Source organism: Phyllostomus hastatus, unplaced genomic scaffold, assembly GCF_019186645.2.
Source record: "Phyllostomus hastatus isolate PE091 unplaced genomic scaffold, TTU_PhHast_1.1 phas_scaffold_1066, whole genome shotgun sequence".
Classification (NCBI taxonomy): Eukaryota; Metazoa; Chordata; class Mammalia; order Chiroptera; family Phyllostomidae; genus Phyllostomus; species Phyllostomus hastatus.
In genome coordinates, this window is record NW_025334004.1 from 12039989 (window position 1) to 12064079 (window position 24091).

At 39.8% G+C, this 24091-nt stretch overlaps 1 protein-coding gene across 1 annotated transcript in view; it reads right to left on the bottom strand.

The window, feature by feature from the left end:
• Positions 1-8540, bottom strand: part of HPSE2 (heparanase 2 (inactive)) — a 639760-nt gene extending 631220 nt beyond the window's left edge. Inside the window, exons 1-2 of the mRNA XM_045854405.1 lie at positions 8167-8540; positions 5130-5287 (exon numbers count right to left, since the gene is read on the bottom strand). Of these exons, the coding sequence (XP_045710361.1) occupies positions 5130-5287; positions 8167-8456 (448 nt within the window). The 5' untranslated portion in view covers positions 8457-8540. The remainder of the gene's footprint in view (positions 1-5129; positions 5288-8166) is intronic.
• Between the last annotated feature and the right edge of the window lie 15551 nt (positions 8541-24091).

Sequence of the window (24091 nt, forward strand, 5' to 3'; positions counted from 1 at the left end):
CTTTTCTCATCTCTTCCTCCAATATCCATCCATCTTTAAAAAGGCTTCCCTAACTCCTGTCCAAGTCTGGCCAGTACTCATCTCTACTTTACTGTTATACCTTGGCAAACTATTATGTTCTACTTAGCACTCTATTACATGTTGTCTTTGGATTACTCCTCAGTTTTATCTGTAATAGTATCTCACTAAGCTATTTATTCATTGAAAACTAGAATAGTATATTTTGATGGGTCAAGTCAGGTATTTTGTAGTGCCCTTCAATTTGGGTTTTACTAGCATTTTCTCAGATTTACAAAGAGTTATGGATTCGAGGAAAGAATATCACAAAAGGTGAAGTGCCTTTCTCATCACATTATATCAGGAAATACATAATGTCAACATGACTTATCTGCTGGTATGAACCTTGATCATTTTGCTAAAATAATGTCTGGCAGTTTCTCCACCATGAAGTTAACATTTCCTGCTGTATAGACTCTTTTCTTTAAGAAGCAAGTCATTAAAGTCAGTCCATACTCAAGAGGAGAGAAGTCAATCACCTTATCCTAGAGGAAGAAGTATCAAAGAATTTGAGGACATATAAAACCAACACAATAATTGATTAATAAATATTCTGGAAGCTATGCAAATATTCTGTTTTACCTTAAAGTTTCCTGTACTTATTTTAACGCTGAATTGAAGATCCTGCCTTTAGCAGTTTTCACTATAGTTTTTCATATTGTGTTCTAATGGTGATTTAGGACAGTATCTTTTACTTACTTGATATTTTGCTGTTCTTTGTCCAACATGAAACTAAACACCAAGTAGATAATCAATAAATACTTGTTAAGTATAATTTAATTTCAAGAAACATTTATGTAAAATGAGATAATGAAAGGTGGATAAGTTCAAGGCAAATATGCATTTTGGTAGATATGCCATTTGTATGTCATATTCTTGATTAATGCAATGGGAATAGAAATAAAAAGAATTACCTCACCTGTACTTAAAACTGGGAAAAGTTCCTGGAGAAAGGAGAAAAAGAGTAATAGTTGTATAGGACCTTAGAGTTTACAAAGTGTACTCACGTTCATCATTTAGGATTTCAGAAGCTCTCTGAAGAGAAAATCTTCAAGAGATGGAGATACAAAAAAAAAATTTAACTTATGAAAAGGTACTAATAAATCAGGAATTGGAAAGTTAGGCATAGAAATTACATAAGGCTAACGAGGAAAAAGCAAAGAAAAAACAAATACAATTTTTTAAAAAATAGTGTGGGTCTAGTGCAAGGCTTTAAACCAGATGGAAAAGCTGATTTAATCCAGAGCATGAAACCAAGATAACTTAGACAGCCAAAGATAAAGAGTACATGGTTAAAATGATGAAGAATATCATTAAACTAAGCATTAAGAACAGACTTCATAGGAACATGCATTGAAAGTGAAAAAATAATAGAACATTCATTCATTTTTCCATTGGTCACCTACATTTTCTCAGTGCCTTTAACAGTGCTCTTAATCTATTATGTTTCCAAAAATATTTGCTTAAGTTCTATGTATCTTACATAATGCTAGATATTTTGAAATACACAATAATCAGTTATGATCCCTTTCTATAAAGAATGTGCATTCTAGTTGGAAAGGTAAAAGAAACAAATACACATGTGTAAAGTTAAAGAGCAAAACAAGGCTCATGGGGCCAGAAGAACAGCATAAAGAGTTAAAAGCTTCAACAGTTCAGAGAAAGAAGAGATCACTGTGGAATGCCCTGTTCAGGAAAGGCTTTGTGAAAATAAGGGGCATTTGCAATAGACCTTCAGGAATTGGGCAGAGTAGGAGTGAGATTTGAACAAAGCCAAAAGAAAGGCATTCAAAGCAGAGATATACCAGCTGAACAGAGGTATGGAGTTGAGACTGTGCTTTAAGAAGACATTGAAATCAAGTAGGGTTATAAAGGTATATGAAAACATAAGGTACAGAAGGTAAGCTGAGATTGAAATGTAAAAGGCTTTGAATGCCAAGTTGAGGAGTTTGAACATTTTCTGTAAACAATCCAAAAATAATCAAAGTTTTTTAGCAAAAGAGTGACATGATATACCTCAAACTAATATGATACTCTTATGTCAACTGTAATTGAAAAACAAAAAAATGTTTTTAAAGAATGACATAATGAATGTGACATTTTAGAAATACTTAAGCTAGCTTTTGATGTGCATAATAAATGATATACATCTTAATTAAAGACATGGTTATGGCAGTAAAGAGACAGGTATATAAAGAAAGCACACTGAATATGTAACAAAGAAGGGCAGAGTGGAGCAAAATAAACTTACGAACAAAAAATTAATCCAAGATTTCTTTGTTGGGAGCAAGTAAAGCATAACATCACAGAACAGAGAGGAAGTTAGGCAAAGGGTAAGATTCCAACGTATGAGAACAATCCGATTTTTATTTCCTCCATCATCACTATGTTTGTATGAAATTTAAGTTGCCTAAGCATAGAATGTATTAAAGGAGTAACAAAGAAGTTCCCAAAGTGAGAAACAGTGGCTTTAGAAAGAGAAAACACAGTAGCATTAAAGTGCTTAAATAAAGTACTTGGAAAATAGAAGCCACATGACTTTCTGTTATTATACAATATTATGTTTAAGTCAGTAGATCTTTTTTTAAAATAAGGTACTTATGCCTAAATACCATTTACTAAGAACACTTAATTATTTTAAGATGCTCATGATGATGACAATGATCAGTAAGTGAAAGATAACAACTGAAGTATAATTTTTCAAAATTGCTGAGACTATAGCAAAGACAATTTTGCCTTGAATTCTGCAATGCAACATGCAACAACAAAGACAGCATGGGTGATTTAAGGATATGTGAGCATCAAAGGGCAGAAATAGGGCATTCCCACTCTCTTTAACTCTGCTAAGGCCTCAAATACTGATATAGTTCAGAGCATCTTATTACCACAGAGACATAAATCAAAAGGAGTTCAGCTAGGAGCAATAAAACAGATTAGTGTCTGGAAGGACTGACTTTAAAGAAAGTTTTAAAAGAATTAAATCCAGGTAGTCTAGATAAAAATTAGCTATGAGGACACTTTTTTCTGAAGCTGACACACCAAGGTTAGAAATTATTTTGAAGGTAGAAGTCTAAAAAATACAAAAATAATCATAAATATTTAGGGAATATTTATAAAGGGAAATCTCAGGATAAGCTTGCTGGCAAAAACCTATGGGACAGAACAACTCACTCTCACAAAAGTGGTGAAAACTAAATTCCTAGAGATATTTAATGCCAGGTTGGACAAAACAAGAAAAGGATTCCATATGCAATAATCCTGTACTGGCCCCTGAAGTGGTGGAAGGATTGAAGGTGATCTCTTAGATCTTTTCCAATTCTGATTTTTTTTAATTCTGTGAAGTTTTATGGGGCATAGTCTTTTGCCAATTTCCTTTCTCCCCATGATATGCCCACTTTCTCCTTTTATAAAGGGAAACAAATTGTATCCTTCATTTGAAGATGACCTCATGTTCTCAATGAATTATAAATATAATCCTAGGTACAAGTTTGGGAGAAAAAGGCCAATACCTATAACTTATAATGGTCATTTTTCCCTCCAGTGGTTCCTGGGGCTCTTACAAGTTCTCCTACAAACTAAAGAGGAAGTATTCCAAACGGATTCAAAGAAGAGCTGTTTCATCAGGAAAACATTAATATTTTCCGTTCCTGTGTCTGATCTCAGAGTTGACAGTGACCCTGGGAGCTATAAGGCCCTGGGTCAAATTACCAACAGAGATGCTGTTCAGGATTATCTTTTACTTTTCAGCATTTTATGCTGAGTGACAGCAAAATCTACTTGCAATCTACTCTTTATGGTAATGACATTTATTTACCTTTGAAAAGATGTAACCTTAAATACCTACACATTTTGGCAAATATTTTAAAAGAGGAAGTCCTATTCACACTTCAAACTCAAGAAGCCTCAGCCTTGCTCTCTTTCTCCATTCTGGCACTTAAAAAAAAGGTTTCTCAGCCACCCTTGAAATAAATCCCAATACCTCTCTAGAATTCCCATTCAGTGAAAGCCTCAGAAAATACAACAGCATTTCCTCATTTTGCTGATTTATAAGGACAAGATGTAACAAAATCCAGGTAGTGCTGAGAAACTGTCCCTGAACCCTTTGAAAATAAAACTGTAGCTCACTTATAGGAAAGAACAGCAGGACAGAGATAACCCTCCAAGAATGGACACTAATGCCTCATCTATCCAATCTAAACAGCCTCAGTGGCTGAGGAGCCACCAATTTCTATCTTGTCTGTATGAAGAAAGTGTGTACCTTTGCCTACACAGAAAATTCATAGATATTAACACCAAACCCTCTAAATTTTTTTAAATACCATTTTCATTTTTTCCTTAGTAAAAATACCTAAAAAGATTGGCCTCTCACACTGGAATAGGATTTGGAGTTTTCAAAACCTGATGCTTAACTCATCTGATCCTAGCAGGAAAAAAAGCTGGCATTTATAATCCCATTTTTTAATGAAAAAATTGACTCTTGAGATTAGGGGGTCTGAAGAAGAACCCACTGTGGAGATTTTCAAACCCTCTCTAACAACGAACCAATCTAAAAGGGATTATTCCAGAAAACTTTAGAGTGGGTTTAAAAAAGGCTGGATCTTGTCACAGGAAAACAAGGAATAAGAAAAATAGCTATTTTTTCTAGAATTTTAGTAATGAAACATAAGCCTGGCCCTTTAGTAACCTATGAACCTGCCTGTATTAATTCAAGAAACCCACTACCTCTTCTCCCCACAGGACTAGCCTAACAGAAGTTTCGGCCATCAGTTAATGGCCTCGGGACTCAACAGCCCAGTGGAAGGCCAGCAGCGGCGACCCCGGCTACTTTACCTGGGAGCCCCCCTCTGCGTAATCAAGTCACAAGCCCCACACACTGGTGAGCTCTTGCCTGCGGCTACCAGCTTTTCAGGGGAGCTTCTAGAAGGCTCTCCTCCAAATCTACCCCCTACACACACACACACACACACACACACACACACACACACACACACACACACACACACACACACACACACACTCTTCGAGTCCTCAAACTTCCCCCACCCCGCAAGAATGGGAAGCAAGTTTCTCACCATCCTCGTAGTTTTTTAGATAGTAATCCGGGCCGGGCCCCCCGCGGCTTTTCGCCGGGTTCCTCAGGTTCTGGAACTGCAGGAAGTCAGTCCGTTTACCCCCAAAGCGCAGAAAGGCTGGCGAAAGTCCCCGGGCCAGAGTCACCAGACGCTTGGAGCTGCAGGGACAGAGAAAAAGAAAGGATCCCGAGGGAAGGCGGGAGGCCACGGGGCATCCTGCAAGCCCTCTTCCCACTCTCTGCGGGCGACTTGGCCGAGGCTCAGCGTACGCCCCAGGCCGCGGACCGCGCGGGCTCCTTGTCGCTCTGGCCCCTCACGTGCGCCCGGCACCCCTGCCTCCCTCACCTGGCCGCCCGGCTCCTGGGGGCTATTCCTCCTGTGCCCAGCCGGCCTTGGCCCCCTCCCACAGACACCCCGCAGCTGCTCGCCAAATGTACTTATTTCCAAAGGGTTAGACTGTGTTAACGGGGGGGGGGGGGGGCGAGCACTTCTAAGAACAAGGGGCTAAGGCGCAATTGACCTGTTCTGCCACTGCCGGGAAAGCGCTCCTGAAGGAAACGCGCAGAGCGGACCACGGCAAGACTCCGACTTGAAACCGGAGATCTGCTTCCTCGGCCCCAGGGGCACCACCACCTCAGTAAAGAAGGTGAAATCTTTTTTCTTCTCTCAGACCAGGCACTTGAGGACAAGTTAATGCCAAAGTTGGTTCTCCTTTTCCACTAGTTTATAGCAACCGCATGGATCTCCCAAACTCCTGGATGGGAGGGATTCCCGGGGTAAATCCTTGCCTTACTGTGAATACTCTCCATCGCTGCCTTGCACAACATAGGCAATGTCTCTTTGACCCATGCAGTTCAGACTGATCTCAGAAAGGTATTCTTCTCTCCACCCCCTGAGCTGGGCTCCATCTTTTCTCCACCATACTTGGGGTCATTCGGAAATGATGGGGAAAGTGAAGTTTGCCGAAATGTGGAACCTATGCTTTGGAGGAAACTTGAGGAACACCAGGACAAAGCATTTACCTCTATTTAGGTTCAGGATTCCCATAAGTAGTTGTTTTTTTTTCTTTTTAAGCCAATTGCTATTTCGGAAAGCAGTGAAAAAAGAGCAATGCAGATGCTCAGTGCTAAGGATATCAGCTGTTGAGTTCCACATCTGTAATTTATTTTTAACGCTTTGTTGGTTCAGGTTCTTAAAATCCACACCCAGACGGAGAAACTAAAGAGCATCATAAAGGCAGTGGATAAGAAAAAGGAAAACCACCAGAGATGCCGCTTAGGGACTTTCTAAGAAACCTGGTCACCCCGGGCAGTCCGGTGGCGGAGGACCCCGGGACTGCATTCCGGGGCACCGGGCGCGTGGGCCCTCGGCGGGCACAGAAGACATCTGCGCGAGTCCAGCCCCGCGGAAACGGCGTTTCCAGCAACCGCCCGTCCGGAAGCCTCCACACCCAATGCAAATGCTCTCCGCCACGGCTTCTTCCCCCAATGCCGCCTTCTAGGAATCTTTTCTGTGGCAAGCATCTGGTATGAACAGGATGGTTTTCAAAAAAGAATCCTTAACGCGCAGCTGGAAGAGTGCAATGCAAGTGGGGCTTGTATTTGGGCAAACCCGCCGCCTCCCACCTGGGGACGGGCTGGAGACGGGCTCTGCTTCCCCGAGGAGCTTCCAAAGAGGACACCGGGCGGCGCAGAGCTGTTCCCGCCCTCCCACCGAGGGCTCGGGCAGCAGCCGAAAAGGTCTCGGCGGAGGCAGCAGCAACAACTCAGTCCTCACACAACGCTTGCTTCACGTGGAAGGAGCGCCCCACATTGCGCTGCCCGCTACCTGCCGCGTCCGCTGAACCAGCGGAGGCCCGAGAAGACTCAAGAGCGCTGAGGGGCGGGCGCATGCGAGAGGCAAAATTCTTTTAATTTCTCAAAGAGTGAAAGGTACTCACGAAAGACGCGCGGTGGACGGGGCCTCGGGGCGGAGAAATGGGACTGAGAGCTCTCTGGACTCTTCGGGAGAACCCACAGCCGAGGCTCCAATTTGGAGGGAATTTTTAAAAACTCAGCACTTGGATTCGACATTGCAGACAATTTACTTCTTTTATTTTTTTCATACTGCAACTCTGCCCCTGATGGGAAGGGATAGTGGTTGCCTAACTGCTACCACTTAACGACGCGGGGGAAGAGAGTGAACCCAGTTAGATTCCAAGCCCTAGAGTAAGGGAGTCCTTAAGCGCAAACCTCCGGGTTTGCTAATCCACCAGTGCCGGGGTCAGACTTCCAAAACATCCCGGGAGTATTTCTAAAACCCTTTCCGCTCTCCTTATATACGACATGACCCGAGTGAGGATTTTTTTTCTTTAAAGAAAAACTATGCAGTTACCGCAGGAGATTTGAGGAGGAGGGACTGGGGGGCCATTCAGTCTATTTAAAAAGCGTCTTACAAAGTCCTTAAGTCTGGAGACAACAGTTGAGGATATATATAAAATAAAAGTTTAAAAATCCGACCCAACTTGCCCACTGCTCAAGCCTCTGCTTAAAGTCGTTTTCTGTCTGGGAGTAGGAGAGAACTGACGATACTATCTTTCCGCGGAAAATTCCACTTTCATGCGATTCCCCACTTGAACACTCACGGACACACGCAGACATGCACTCTCTCACACACATACACACATTCTTCTCAGGTCTTTGTTGCTCCAGCCTTTTCTTCATTTTTATAACTACTCTGAACCTCTTGTTTCTTTTTCAGAAGATGAGGAGGCTAATTGTGGGTATATGTAAGCACAACATTTTTTCAGTCATAACTGATAAGTTTCTGAAATGCCTTCTGCATTGCAAACATGTGCATCTTAATAGAAAACATTGCTTTTCTCAATCACCAGTTACAGCCTTGCAGCAAATATTCCAGGAGGAGGAAAACCTCCTTTCTTCTCTTTGAGAGATCCGCTTGGCTTATTTTCTTCTTCTTCTTCCCCCTTTGGAATGGGAGATAGGAAGGGGTGGGGGTTGTTACTTTTTTAAAAAATCTATCGAAGCCCCTGCCTTACCTTAAGAAATCGAGCCAGCCATCATGAATGATGGACGGATCCAGCTGCAGAGAGAGGAAGTTCTCATTGACTGTCCTGATTGGGTTCTTGGTGCTCACATCAAGTAGAATCAGAGTCTTTTCCTTCAAACCTGGAGCTCTGTCTACAGGCAAGGGTCTCCTGTCTCCAGCTTGGGAGGAAAGGAAGAGATGGAGCAATAGAGCCAAGAAGAGAGCCACTGGGGCTAGGCACGAGGGGGGGTGGGAGTTGCTGGAGGGCATGGCTTCAGGGAAGGCACAGAGCACCCTCATTAAATCCCTCTGATTTAAACCTGTCTTCCCACAGGGTCTCGCTGGTGACTAATTGTCCTTATCTAAAGTGTGTGTCTGTCTGCTATTCCCCCCCTTTTTTCCCTTCCTTTCCCCCCCTCTCTTGCTCTTTCTTTTTTTTTTTCTTTTTTTTTCTTCTTCTCTGTTTTGGTGCTTGGTGGAGCAAACTCACGCCCCTAGCCAGCCTTCTCTGCGACTCGTGCCAAGAGTACTCGTTCACCAGCACCGCCCCTTTAAGAGATTTCGACTGCAGACATTTTTTAACTTTTTAAAGGTAAGGGGGTGGGTGGGGGGAGAGGCGGGAAGTAGGAGGAAGGGGTGGTGTTGTACCCTCCTGATTTAACCCTCTAGGGTCAGGAAGCAGAGGGAGGGATCGAAGCAGTACTATTTTAATTTTTAAGGCTGGGGGTGGAATGTCTTGTTTTTACTTCCTTCCCCTTGAGGCTCTGGGGAAGGCCATTCTAGCTCCAACCCCGACAGGAAAGCCCAGCGCCAGTCCTGGGCACACTGGAGTAAAGTGTCCGCACCCTGCACTGGCCTGTTTGCCCTGAGAGCGTCAGGCATTTCGCCTGCTCCGGGCCTTTCCCTTTGGGTTGAAGCAGCCGAGCAGGGTAGTTAAGTTGCGGATGGGGTCCTGTTTCCTGTGGTGACTGATTCCTGCCAAAGCACAGTGCAGAGGGAGACTCCATGGACATAAATTGGAACCTCTGTGATGCACAGGACAGCCACCCAGAAGCATCCTCTCACCCAGACAAGGCAAAGAGTAGCCAGAAGGAATGCACAGAGTGACCAGGTCAAAGGGGCTTATTCCTCCAAAGGGGCATAAGGGTCCAAGCTGTGAGTGGCCCCGTTATGCCTGCAGCCGAAGTTAAAGTGTCTCAGGGGCTTCAATCTACACTGACTTCAGCCAAGTCAAAGCAACCTGGACTGTGTTAAGTCTGGGTGGCGCTGCACCCATCTGAGCCACTGCTTGGCTACTCTAGTGCATAAGCACAGCCCAGCCTTGAGGAGAGAGTCTTTGTGGTGCTGGAGTGGAACAGAATGACAGGTTTTCAAATTCAACCCACAGTCAGCCAGAGACCGCCCACAGGTAGGCCTCCTGGATGTGCAAGAACAGCTCAGAACCAGCTTTGCCTTGCACTACCTGCCCTGGCTCATGGAGCAGGGACCCACAGCACTTCTCAGTCCAACCCTGGGTCTCAAACCAAAGCACCAGGCAAGAACCAAACCTAATTTGTGCAGTCAGACCACTGGACCCCACTTTTGGCTTCTTAGAAGGAGAAAAAACAAAATGGGCCTTCTACTTGGCAGACAAAGAGAGCTACTTTATGCTGTGTGGGAATGCATAGCATCACAGGGCCTCCAGATATCAAACCTGCAAAACTCTAAAATACAGATCAAAGGTTTTCCCCAGGGGTAGTCTCAGAGCCCACAACACTGAAATGGCAACCTGTCTCCCTTTCCGTACCCCACAGGATTAAAGAATGTGCAGGGGACTGGAGCAGATGACTTTCAACTGAAGTTCCCTGAGGAGCTTCTACCAAGCTAAGCAACCAGAGAATCCAGAGGTTAGGTTGGATTGGAATGGAAAGTTTCATGAAGACCTCTTTCTAGAAGTAGGACTGCATAAATGAGGCCAAAGGAGAAAGAAAACACAAAACATATTATTCAAAGATGATTTTAAAAACCAAGAAGTTAAATACTGAACTATTAGATGTGAGTCTAATAGGTGTGGGTCCCAAAGGCCTGCTTCCTTTAGTTTCTGAAAATCTCTTCCACATCTCGATTCTTTAAATATGTGTGTGTTTCTGTGTGCAGATGTGTGGTATGGTGTAAGCTCCAGTGGAAATTAATGTATTTTTAAAGTGTGCACTGAACACCTCCTAAAGATAGTGACAGCCTGATGAGCAAAGATTTTAATTTGTATCTTTGAATCTTCAGACCCAGGCTCCTACTTAGTAGGCACTCATTAAATGTCTCTGAAATAAATAAATCATAAATCAAATCATACTCAACACACTAAAATCATGCACTGCTCTCAAGAAGAATGTGAATAATAAATACATTTGTCACAGTAAATTTTGTTTTACGTTTCTGTTAAGGAATTTGTTTTTCTCATTATAAGTTACAAGGATTTTCCTGATCATCTCATGCAAATTCAGAAGTAATTAGCACATTTTCTATATTCACAATTAAAACCAAGGAGACAGATTTTTCCAAGGGGTAAAACAACCCCTGGTTTACAAGTGAATGTGCTTTTAGAAGCCACATTAACTGAGACCAGAAGAAGACCACTTGAATGAAATAAAGAAATCACTTCACCCACTAGATACTATATCTATCAGTAATGTACCTTACTCTTGTGACTAAGGGTGAACCTGAATATGATGAAAAATCTACTTAATCATGAATTTTAACCACAGTGTTTACTTATTGACCCAACTACTCTATAATTGTTTGGTGGTCTATTACTTTAATGAGTATTTAATGTTTTCATCAAAATCTGTAAGTAGTACAAAACTAAAAACCAAAAAAGGTGTTTTTTCTTAATTTTTTATTAAAACTATCTCTCTAGTGCCTCTGAGGTTCTATAGTCATGCCCAGCCTCAGGACATCGAGGCAAAGAAAGCAATTAAATAACATTTAAGGAGTTCCAGATAGTCCTGGTTGACTCAGAGATGATGACCTGATTGTTTGGTTCTTTGGTTTAGTTTGGGTATAGATCTGCACAGGGCTACTCCTTCCAAATAGCACCCTTTCCCCATATCACGGTTTTTGTCTTGCCTATCTCATCCTAAATTATATGCTGTAAATAACTCATTGTTAGTCTGTATACTAAGATTGATATTTCTATCCTACCTTCTTTGTGCTACTGGGGGACAACAATCTGCATCTCTGTTCTGTCTTAGTTTGTAATTCCCTAAGGGACAACAATTGGACCTATGTATAAAATATTAATTAATGGGCATGAGATACATTAAAGTCTCCTTGAAAATGCTCTGCCTGGTATTACTGAATGGTCCTTATGGATAAATTCCTTTGATATCTAGGAGTCTAGGTTCCCAGACCTGTAAGAAATCTTGAAGGTTAACTGGTTCAGTGATTTCTAGACTATGAGATTTCAAAATAAATATTAGTGGGGAGAGCTGACATATATTTGCCAACTTTTTATTTTGTCTAGGAAAGACCTTAAAAAAAAGTAACTACTTATCACTATTACTTCCCAAAAGAACATTTTAAAAGCCAAAAAAAGCTGAAATTATATGTGAAAATAAAGAGAAAGTGTTTATACTGAACACATTTAGCTCATGAAAAATCACTATAATATTTTATCATTTCATTTCAGATCAGTGAAAAAATGCATGCCAGTGACCAACATGAGTACTAGGACTGGTGACTGGATTAATGATATATCCTGTGTGTATGGCGAAATTCTACTTTGCATCCCACAGTGTTGCTGCAATATGTGCAGACTTTTTACTGATGGTCATCTTGACTACAGTAATTTCTTTCCACTTTACCTATGCTATTTTTCTCACTTTTAGCCTGTCACAAATTCATTGACTCTATATATACCACCTTTGCTTCTATTAAACATGCAAAGCCGTAGTTACTTCTATGCCTGTTTACCTCTTCTGAGAAAACTATACCTACGTATCCAACAGGAAGAAAAAAGTTCTTTCCACCAAAACTGGGACTAGGAAGCATGAAGATTTAGCAGCCAGTCCACTGTCTGATCACTGCCTGTGTACTTGTCCATGATGACTACTATTTATTGAAGTTTTATGGTCCATGCATGATGCTCTGGGCTATACCTATGTTATCTTACTAGTTTTCTTGAATAACTCTGAGAGATAGATATAATTTATTATTATAATACCTAGTTTACATTTAAGAAAATTGAGACTGAGAGATGTTAAGCAACTTTTTCATGGTACACAGCTAATGAGTGGCAACAATGGATGGAAACCCAGGGATGCCTGACTCTCAAGCTTATGTCTGTGTTATTAACCGCCACACTCCACTGTAAGTAACTAAAATAATGTATACCCTCAAACAACTTGTCAATGTATAATAGGAAAAAAATAACTTTGATGAGGAGTTGAAAGACCTGAGTTTGTCAGATCCCAGCTTTGTGACCTTGGGTAAATTTTTTAAATGGTCTAAGCCTCAGCTGCCTACTCTGTAAAATTAATATAATATCCCAGTGTAGAACAGAATAAAGTTGTGTATAGAGAAAGTACTTTATAAATTCTAAAATACTATGCTGATAGTACTATTTGTCTAATATTATTTTTTATTCCCTATCTCCCATAATTGCCACAAATACATCCTGTCAATTGGTAATTGGGACAAGAATTAAATTATATACAAATAACTTTGTGATAACCTTGAAACAAAAAGTCAACTCTATCTAATATAATGTCAATAAATGCAATAATAAAATATAATAGAAATATATACCATATATTTTAACCATGCAGGTTCTTCTGCCTATAATTAGCATCTGAAAAAAAGAAAAGTAGGTTTTTTATATGCTTCCTTCAGTCTTCCACTAAGAGAGGGGAGACGGGAGTTGGTAAAGGACAGTGCTGAGGAGTAAGACAGACTGTGTTTCTGTCCTGCTAAAAGGAGGAAGGAATGACAACACTTTCTCTATGTGAGAAGTTGAAGGGGAAAGAAATTTATAACCCTATGATTATTCTACCTCAGTAAGAAAATTCTAGCTAGATGGTTTTTGTTCCCATTGTTGCTCTCAAGCAGTGAACGAAAATCATAACCATAATAAATGCAGTTGACTGTCTTCAATTCAGTTTGAAATCCCTTAGCATGTTTGGGGATAGGTATGACAGTTGTTTGAGGAACTGCTGTAGGTGGAAAACCAAGTAACAGTAAAATAAAAGTATTCATATGACCTTAGTCACCTTCATTGATGAGTCACTTTACCATCCTAGCTCCTTTTGCCTTTTTGTACATTCAGGTAAGCCCTGAAAAACATCATCCTACTGCAAATTGCATGGGCTTTGGAATTCAACAGACTTTTATTAAAACCCATTTCATAATCCAGTATCTGCTCATGTAATCTTTATCGAACAAGTCATTTATTCTTGCTGAGCCCCAATGTTCCCATCTATAAACTAGGCATAAATATTCTTCCCTCCACATGTGTTCTGAGGATTAAATGAGGTAATGTCTTAAGTTCTTGGCATATAGTTACTACTGAACTATCAGTTTCACTGTTGGATGTCATGGTGGAAATAAATGTAATCTGCATAGATAAGGTAGGAAGAAATTTATATACCTGAAACCTAAGGTTTTGAAATAGTATAATAATAACTCCTACATGTATGTATATGATTCCATTTTATGCTCATAGCACAGGTAAGACAAACTTATCCTCTAATTCAGATAAGGAAATCAAGAGCCAGAAAGTTCAAAATACTATTTCTTGAAGAACCTGAGACTAAAGCCAGCTCTGCTATCTGATACAGATTGCTTTCGGTATGTTTGTTATTGAAAATACCTGAGAACTTTTACAGATAAAAGTTATATGTATGTATGTTATATGTCCTAGGAAAAAATTTCAAATTGGCTTTCACATGTTCTACAGCTTAACTATAAATTATTTTTATATAATGTCAAACTACTATAAGTTCTTTATACTTGCCACTATACTACTTTCCTAGCCAGTCGATTTTAAGCCTTAATTAATTATAAAGATAATTTCTAAGAAAGTAAAATATATAAATCATATATATTTATCTCAGTATACCTATTTTAGTCTCAACATTGAGAAATTGGACCTATAATAAAACATTTGCCTAGAACACAAGTGTTTGTCTACCCCCCAAATAATGACTACCAGGCTAATGGCACACTTTGACCTTTTTAAATACCCTAATGTTCTCTTATTCATAATAATGGGAGTTGAACAAATAATGACAACAGAAGACTTACCACAGGTTTAGGACACTCTTCAACAATCAAAATCAGCTTATAGACTCTACTTGTACATACTTACTCAAGTGAATCTTTTACCTTTGCCTGAGTTAACACCTAGATCACTAATTCTTTAGTGTTAGCCCCACATGAGCAGATCTGAGTCCTTCCTTAGTTCAGTAACCATTATGCTAAATTTTATCAGCCCTAACTTTTATCAGATTTTTCCATTTTCTTTTGGTAGCCTAGAAATATTGATGTGCTGTGACTTTTAGAAAGTATGTTTCATTTTCATGAGACACTTAAATTTCAAATTTCTCTTTTGACTTTCTGAAGCTTAGCTAATGCAATACTGTGTTTAAATACTTAAAAATGGTTTTCCCTTTCAGGAAGGAATAAAAATCGTTTGAGAGTTTAGGTCAGTGGTTCTCAGCCCTGGGAAGACATTAAAATCACCTGAGGCACTTTTTAAAAATAGTCATGCCCAGGGCCACCCCCCTCCCCAGATATTCTGATAATTGATTTGGAGTGGGGACTCAGCATACCCTGGATCCCACACCATATACTCTATTGGGTTACTAGTTTCAGAAAGCAAATTTAGATGACAAAAGATATATATTATTTGAATCTGTTTGATTCCTAGGTTTCAGATAATGAGGAGCTGGAGTTCAAACACTAAGGGATATCTCAAAAAAAATATTAGAATCTATTCTGTTCCTAAATTTAGACAATGAAAGTTCAGACAGTGAGGGACCATCCTAAAAGAGGAAAAATTATGCAACTAAATACCATATAACCTATTAGCTTTAGTGGATTTTCAAATGATTATTCCTTCATTCAAAAAATCTTTCATGACTTCTGGCCAAGATGGAGGCATAGGTAGATACGCTTTGCCTCCTTGCACAACCAAAAGGATGACAACAAATTTAAAATAAAAAATAACCAGAACTGCCAGAAAATTGAACTGTATCGAAGTCCAAAAACCAAAGAGTTAAAGAAGAAACATTCATTCAGACTGGTAAGAAAGATAAAGGCGAGCAGCCAGGGGAGAGGACGTGTGGCAAGGCAGCGCCTAGAGGACCCAGCAGCCTCACATTCCCATGTGGATAAGCCAGGAGGAACAACTATGGAGTTAGACAGACCACGTAACCCAGGGTTCTGGCACAGGGAAATAAAGCCTCAAACCTCTGACTGAAAACACCTGTGGGGGTTGCAGCAGTGGGAGAAACTCCCAACCTCACAGGAGAGTTTGTTGGAGAGACCCACAGGGTCCTAGAATGTACACAAGCCCACACACCCAGGAATCAACATCAGAAGAACCCAATTTGCTTGTGGGTAGCAGGGGAAATGAATGAAGGAGTGAGAGCAGAGCAAGTGGCATTGTTCCCTCTCAGACCCCTCCCCGACAATGCAGGGTAGTGGTTGCACCTCCCTGGCAAATACCTAAAGTTCTGCCCCTTACTACGAAACAGGCAGGCGGAGACAAAAAAAAAAAAAAACAGAAACGGTCCAAATAAAAGCACAGATCAAATCTCCAGAAATAAAACTAAGAGATGAAGAGATAGCCAACCTATCAGATGCAGAGTTCAAAACACTGGTAATCAGGAAGCTCATAGAAATAGTTGACTATGGTCACAAAATAGAATAGTGAAGGCTATGAAAAGTGAAATAAAGAAAAATGTATAGGGAACCAACAGTGAAGGGAAGGAAACCGGGACTCGAATCAGTGGTTTGGAGCAGAAGGAAGAAAGAAACATTCAACCAGAACAGAATGAAGAAATAACTCAAAAAAATGAGGAGAGGCTCAGGAACCTCCAGAACAACTTTAAACATTCCAGCATTGGAATCAATAGGGGTACCAGAAAGAGAAGAGGAAGAGCAACAAATTGAAAACCTATTTGAAAACATGATGAAGGAGAACTTCCCCAATCTGGCAAAGGAAATAGACTTCTAGGAAGTCCAGGAAGCTCAGAGAACCCCAAAGAAGTTGGACCCAAGGAAGCATACACCCAGGCACATCATAATTACATTAGCCAAGATTAAAGGTAAGGAGAGAATCTTAAAAGCAGCAAGGGGAAATGAGACAGTTACCTACAAAAGAGTTCCCATAAGACTGTCAGCTGATTTCTCAAAAGAAACCTTGCAGGCAAGAGGAGCTGGAAAGAAGTATTCGAAGTCATGAAAGGCAAGGATCTATATCCAAGATTACTCTCACCAGCAAAGCTCTCATTTAGAATGGAAGGGCAGATAAAGTGCTTCTCAGATAAGGTCAAGTTTAAGGAATTCATCATCACCAACCCCTTATTATATGAAATGTTAAAGGGACTTATCTGAGAAAAAGAAGATGATAAAAAATATGAACAGTAAAATGACAACAAACTCACAACTATCAACAACTGAACCTAAAAAGAGAAAATCAAACTAAGTAAACAACTAGAAAAGGAACAGAATCATAGAAATGGAGATCACATGGAAGGTTATCAGTGCAGAGGGGGAGGCAGGAGAATGGAGGGGGAGGAACAGGGAATAAGAAGCATAAATGGTAGGTACAAAATAGACAGAGGGAGGTCAAGAATAGCATAAGAAAGGTAGAAGCCAAAGAACTTATATGTACAGCCCATGGACATGAACTAAGGTAGGGGAATGCTGGTGGGAGAGGGGGTGCCAAGATAGAAGGGAATAATGGGGAGGAAAAAAACTGGACAACTGTCATAGCATAATCAATAAAATATATTTAAAAAGGAAGTGTTTTGACTTTACACGGTCTGATTGGCAAAATTTGAATAAAAAATAACAATAATTGTGGATGTGGAGAGATGGTAACCTTCCTACACGCTGATAGAGTATAAACTTATAAACTGGTTGGGCCATTCTGAGAAGTGATCTGGCAATATTCAATGAAATTATGTCTGTGTATTCCCTAAGACTCAGAAATCCCCCAATGGGCATAAACTCCCATGCAACTCACAAAAAAGGCTCATAAAAGAACTTGAATGAGGATAGTCAGAAAGCATTGATTTTAAGACTGAGGAATTGGAGGCACCTAGCTGCCCATCACAAGGGAGATGGACTGGTAAAATGAGGAGGGGAGCAGTTGGAAGCAATGAATTAAATGTTCATACAACGATATGGATGGGCTTTTACATATTTGAGAAATATGAAAAACAGAAGGAGAGCTATAGCATAACAACAACAGTAAAAACAAAGCACACAACAAAACAATATATTTTATAAGAATATAAAAATATCAAAGGACGTATATCAAACATATTAATGCCTATAAAGTAATTGTTGAAAGGGAAGAAAACAAAACAAGAGACCTTGCAAAGACGAATATTCATAAACTTTCTTCTGAATTCAAAGAATACTTAACCAATTTGGGAAGAGGACTATGAAAGGGAGAAATACTGAGTGCCAACATGGTCTATATAGTATATCTGCCTACCCACCCACTCACATTGGGATCCAAAGAATAATCTTGCCCTTGGACTCACAGTCTAGCTGGAAAAACAAACAGGTTAATAAATACAAATCCATTTGGTAAGTGCTACGATAGGTGAAAAGTGCTGCAGAGCACTGTAAAGGATGATGACTTAGTATTAATTTGTATATGCAGGGGTCTATTACTTGATTCACATGGAACTTCCATCAAAATTAAGCTGAAATATTTCATACTTTAATGAGTTAGGGTTTTCTTTTGTTTGTCTTGCTTTTTGACTCCAGTTTTGCCTAGACTTTACTTGGATATAGCTAAGGGTTGCCTGCTAAGAAATGTTGGAGTGCCATCTGCTGGTGGAAATGTTTTAAGTCCTCATTTATCCTAATCCATTTTCAAAAATAAAAATATCACATATATTATAGGATATGTGAGCTTAAAGAAATCTATTTCAGGCCTCTGATTTTAGAGGGAGGAAATATCTTCCTACAAGATAGCATCTCATTTAAAGAAAATGTACACACACACACACCCTCCTTCCATCACCACTATAAACATCACAGAATTCTATAAAGACTCACAAAGTTAAACTATCTAAAATTTCCCAGGTCGCTAAATATATAAATTCCTTTAAAAGGTTCCATGGACATTTTTAAACACTTATATAAAGCCAGTTTCCCAGAAAAAAATCTTAGAAAGGCAGCTCACTACAGTGCCAAATAAGCAAGCTCTGAAGTGAGACCTAAGGTCATCCCAACTTTACTATTTACGAAGAAACCTTTAGGAAGTTAACTTTCCTAGATCTCAATTTCTTTACATGTAAAATAAGAGCACTAGTCTAATTTACAAGGATGTTGTAATAATTCATGGGGGTACATGAAAAAAAGACAGCAACGTCAGAATAAATGTACTGGCTAAACTAAACCACTAATATTAATTTAAATATGCTTCCTAATCCACTCTCAATTAAGCTAAAAAAATTATAAATAGATCTTTCTCTTATTTATCTTTGATATTAATATTTAATATAAATAATTTTCCAGCTTCTAAGATATTTCATACAATTAATTCCCATAAAAGTGTAAACAGAAGGTAAACGTGTGTTTATAGTTCATATATCTGGTGACATCATACTTCTGCTCTAAGCCCTTGCTTTTCAAAGCGTGGTCCACAGATCTAGCAGCATCAGCATAACATAGGAGCTGGTTAGAAAAGGCAGAATTTCAAGCTCCAATCCAAACCTACCAAATTACAATCTACATTTTAACAAATTTCCCCAAGTGATTAAAATTTAGATTTAAAATCTGAGAAGCATTACTTTAGGGGACAGCAAATCAAGCCTTATCTCAATTTTTTAGAAGAGGTTTCCAGCACTAGCTCTGTTCAGTTCCTCTTGACTAAACTTATCCCAAGTTTTAGCATTAAGTACTGAAACTTCATCAGTTCTTTAAACTTTTAGTGAAACTCATCTTTGCATTCCACATAACACTTAACATACAGCCCATGGAAAGAAGAGAGAAAGGAAAACACTACTTTCATTGATAAAATAATGTTCCAATGCAAAAGAAGACAGAAATTGAGCAAACACTACAAGGAATACACAGTTACAGGGTTTCTGTTACTGATGGTGAATAAGCAATTGTAAAATATGGAATAGATCAGTCAGAAACATCATGAAAATTAATGCCCACAGATGTGTCTATGTATCTTTGTGAGTTAATGATAGATGAAGCAGCAATCACAAACCTAACAATAGCTAGAGGAACAACCCCCAGTTGCTGGGAAGTCTGCAAGTCCAGGAGGTAAAAAAGCATGAATTTCACGAAGACAAAATTGGGCATGGCCCACCTAAACTTTATACATTATCTAAAAATAAGTAATGTGCTACTTGTATTCAGTGAAAACAAAAAGTTATCAATTATTTACTTAATACCCAGTGGGTACAGGGCATCATGGGATCAAAACAAAGTCACTGTAACCAGAAAGTATACACACACAATACCAAACAGGCAGAAAAACAAAATCTGTTCTTGCCACGGAGGGACACAATATGAAAATAAAGCTAATGTCACTATAAACCCTTCTTTTATGATCTCAGGTATGAAATCCATCTATCCACCCAGGTTAACAGAGAATACTACTTAACTAATTTCTTGAGAACTTATTAAGTACCAGGCACTGTGTAAAAATGTTAATTGCATTATTTTTAAAATTATATTTTATTGATTATGCTATTACAGTTGACCTGATTTTCCCCACTTTGCCCCACTCCACTCAGCACCCCCACTCCCTCAAGCAATCCCTACACTATTGTTCATGTCCATGGGTCATGTGTATAAGTTCTGTGGGTACTCTATTTCCTATAATGTGCTCTACCCAAGGGGACTTGGGTATTCTGTAACTACCTATTTGTACTTCTTAATCCCTCACCTCTTCACTCATTCTCCCCCATCCCACTCCCATCTGGCAAGCTTCCAGTAACTATTTTTCTCATGCTTTTAAGAGTCTCTCTTATCTTTAACCTTTGACCTTTTAACAGTGACAAGTCTTGGAGTGGGCCTCTTTGCATCCATCATAATTGGGACTCTCTGTGCTTCCTGGACTTGTATGTCTATTTCCTTCACCCAATTAGGAAAGTTTTCTTTCACTATTTTTTCAGATAGAGTTCCAATTTCTTGCTCTTTCTCTTCTCCTTCTGGCACTCGTATGATGCGAATGTTGAAACACTTGGAAGTTGACCCACAGGCTGCTTACACTACTCTCATTTTTTTGGATTCCTTTTTCTTCTTGTTGTTCTGATTGGTTGTTTTTTGATTCCTTACGTTCCAAAGCATTGATTTGATTCTTGGCTTCATCCATTCTACTATTGTCTCCCCATAAATTGTTCTTTATTTCAATTAGTGTATACTTTACTTCTGACTGTATCCTTTTTAAGCTGTTGAGGTTCTCAATAAATTCCTTGAGCATCCTTATAAACAGTGTTTTCTAGGGGGTGGGGGATATACCAGAATAAAGAATTTATTTTATTATCTATATTTTAAATCCTTTAGTAAGATTTCAAGAAAAGTTTTTTTTACAAGGCTCTTACATATTAGCTTTATTTTTTTATTGTTGTTCAAGACAATTGTCTCCATTTTCCTCCTACCACTCCCCCCAACCCCAGCCATCCCTACCTCCCACCCTTGATCCTACCCATTTTGGGTTTGTCCATGTGTCATTCATACGTGCTCCTTGATAACCCTTCCATCTTTTTCTCCTGTTATCCCTTCCCACCTCCCCTCTCATTACTATGTTTGTTCTTTATTTCAATGTCTCTGGTTACAGTGTTTTGAACTCTGCATCTGATAGATTGCTTATCTCCATTTTGTTTACTTTTTCTGAAGTTTTGATCTGTTCTTTCATTTGGGCCATATTTCTTTGCTCATTTTGACAGCTTCCCTGCATTTGTTTCTATGTACTAGGTAGAACTAATCTGACTCCATGTCTTGGCAGTGTGGCTTAACATAAGTGTGCTATAGGGTCCCATGGTACAGCCTCCCCTATCACCCAACCTGGGTCCTGGAAGTGCACCCTTTTTGTGGGCTGAGTACACCCTTCTCTTGTAATTGAGCCTTGGTTGCTATTGGCAGATCAATGAGAGGGATTTACCCAGGCTAGTCAGCTGCAATGATTGGCTATGACCACTGAGCACAAACCTCCAACCTCTGTGGAGGATCTGCTGTGCAGGGGCAGCGTGGTGGTAGTCCAATGTGGTCTGTAGCTGTCCACTGGGTAGAATGGCCCTGGAGTTTTCTGGGTGGTACAGGCCAAGGTCAGCCCCCACCTGTGTTCTACACTGGGCCACCCTGCCTAAGCTATAAAGCAACCTGAGATGGCTGCTACTTGTGCTGGGCTTGGAGATTCCCAGGGGAAGCCAGTTGTGAATCTAAGCTGGCTGCAGCTAGTGCTGGGCCTGGACCTCATTGAAGCCAGCTGTTGCTTATTTGACAGGAGTTGAAAAGTTGTCAAGCATGAGCCAAGACCAGCCATTCACATGCAAATGTAGCTTGAGTGGGCCAGTAAGCTCAGTGGGCCAGTAAGCTAGGTGGGCAGAGTCTCTGGGGATCTCCAAAGTAGGTCAAACAGTGTTATCCAGATTGATGGAGTATCAAATATGGCACCAGCTCGCTGGCTCTGTGGGGAGAGGATTTAGAAAAGGGACAATGGCCTATGCTCCCCTTGATGCCAGACACTTCAGCTTCTCTGTATATACCACTGGTGCCTTTCAAGCTGTTTGTTACTCCAGTGCTGGAGCTCAGAGTGAGTAAGTCTGAGTAGGTGAGTCCATGTGTGGGTTCTTTAAGAGGAACTGCCTGAGACACTAGAAGTTTATTCCAGCAACTCAATCCCCACAGTTTTTTGTAGGCAGAATTTGTGGGGACTTACTTTTAACTTTTTTTAAGATTTTATTTATTTTTGGAGAGAGAGGAAGGAAGAGAGAGAAACATCAATGTGTGGTTGCCTCTTGCACACTCATTACTGGGGAGCTGGCCCTCAACCCAGGCATATGCTCTGACTGGGAATCAAACTGATGACCCTTTGGTTTGCAGGCCAGCACTCAATCCACTGAGCCATACCAGCCAGGTGTGGGGACTTATCTTTCTGCCACTGGAACCCCGGGCTGGGGGACCTGGGGTAGGGCTGGGACTCCTCACTCCCAAGATATCCCTTTCTAATTTTTATCCACCACACATGGGTGTGGGACCAGCCTGTTCTGTGTCTACACCCCTCCTACCAGTCTGGATGGATGTGGTTTCTTTAATTGCATAGTTGTCGGACTTCCAATCAACTCAATTTCTGACGGTTCTGAGTGATGGTTGTTCTAAATTTTAGTTGTAATTCTGATATGGTTGTGCTAAGAGGCGAGCCATGTCTGTCTATGCCACCATCTTGACAGGAAGTCTAAAATAATGTATATAGGCTTAATGTGTTATCTCATTGAATCATTACAATAACTCTAATAGACAGGTTCTCATAACTTAAAGAAAAAAAACTCAAGGGGTGTGGGGGAGGAGGAGGAGAAGAACCTGAATCTCTTCACTATCAATTTACAGGAAAATCTAGACTTAGGAAAATTCTACAGGACAAATGATCTAGTTTCTCTAGTTTCTTTCACAAAAAACTGCAGGGGATGGGGGAGGTGCTTCAGTTTAAAAGAGGCTTTAAAACAGTATCAACCAATTACAACATGATTAAAACAAAACTAAAATAAATTCAAAGTATGAGGAATTGGAAATTTGGTTATTTGATGATATTAATGATTTACTGTTAATTCTTGTATGTGATGTGGTTCTATAGGTGATATAACTATCTGGGTATAATTATGTTTTTTAAAAAGCCCTTTCTTTTAGAGGTAAAATACATAATGGAATATTTATGAAAATGTTCTCAAGCTCTGAACCTGTGTTGGGAAGCCCTAGAAAAGCATCTGCTTGTAAGTGAGATTTAATAATAACTATAACATGGCAATATCAGAGGTAACCAGATAGGGTCTGAATCATCTGTTCACCTGTGCCTGATTTAAAAAGAGTGATTATAATTCCCCTTAACAACTCTGATCTTCACTAGGTTCCCCTGCCCCCATGTACACACCCTAACTTCCCCTTCATTCCTCTCTTATACTCCCATCAAAGTTCCCTTTAAGCAAAGACTACATCAAAGATGGAAAAAAAGTCAGGCTGGTAATGTTTTTTAAATATGTCTTCAGACTTAAGTATTTATAAGTGAATTTACATGTTAGAATTTGCTTTAAAATGCTCTAGGAAAAAAGAAAGAGGAAAGACAGCTAAATTTTTTTTCAAAATGTTGTAATTATTGACTCTAGGTGATATGGGTTCATTATATTCTATTTGGGGGGTCTTTTGGAAAGTCTCCATAATAAAAGGGTTTTTTTAATTTAAAAAAGCAAACAAAATTATGGCCTGAAAATGTTCCTTCTCCCTTTGCCTTTGGCCCAAGAGTAATGACTCTAAAGTAGGTTAAAGATAAATCTTAACAAATTACAGGCAAGGAAAACAGAATCTAAGAAAATAGGATTCTAAATCTAGGCACTAGGCACTAAAATCTGGGCAAATCAGGTCTGAGACACAAAGTCCCATTACAAGGATGGGACTAGTTTCCAAAAGAAACAAAGGATACAAGTCTTCTCTTCTGGAGTTACGTGATACAGGCTGGGCAAATATAAAATGGGCCGATAGAGGAG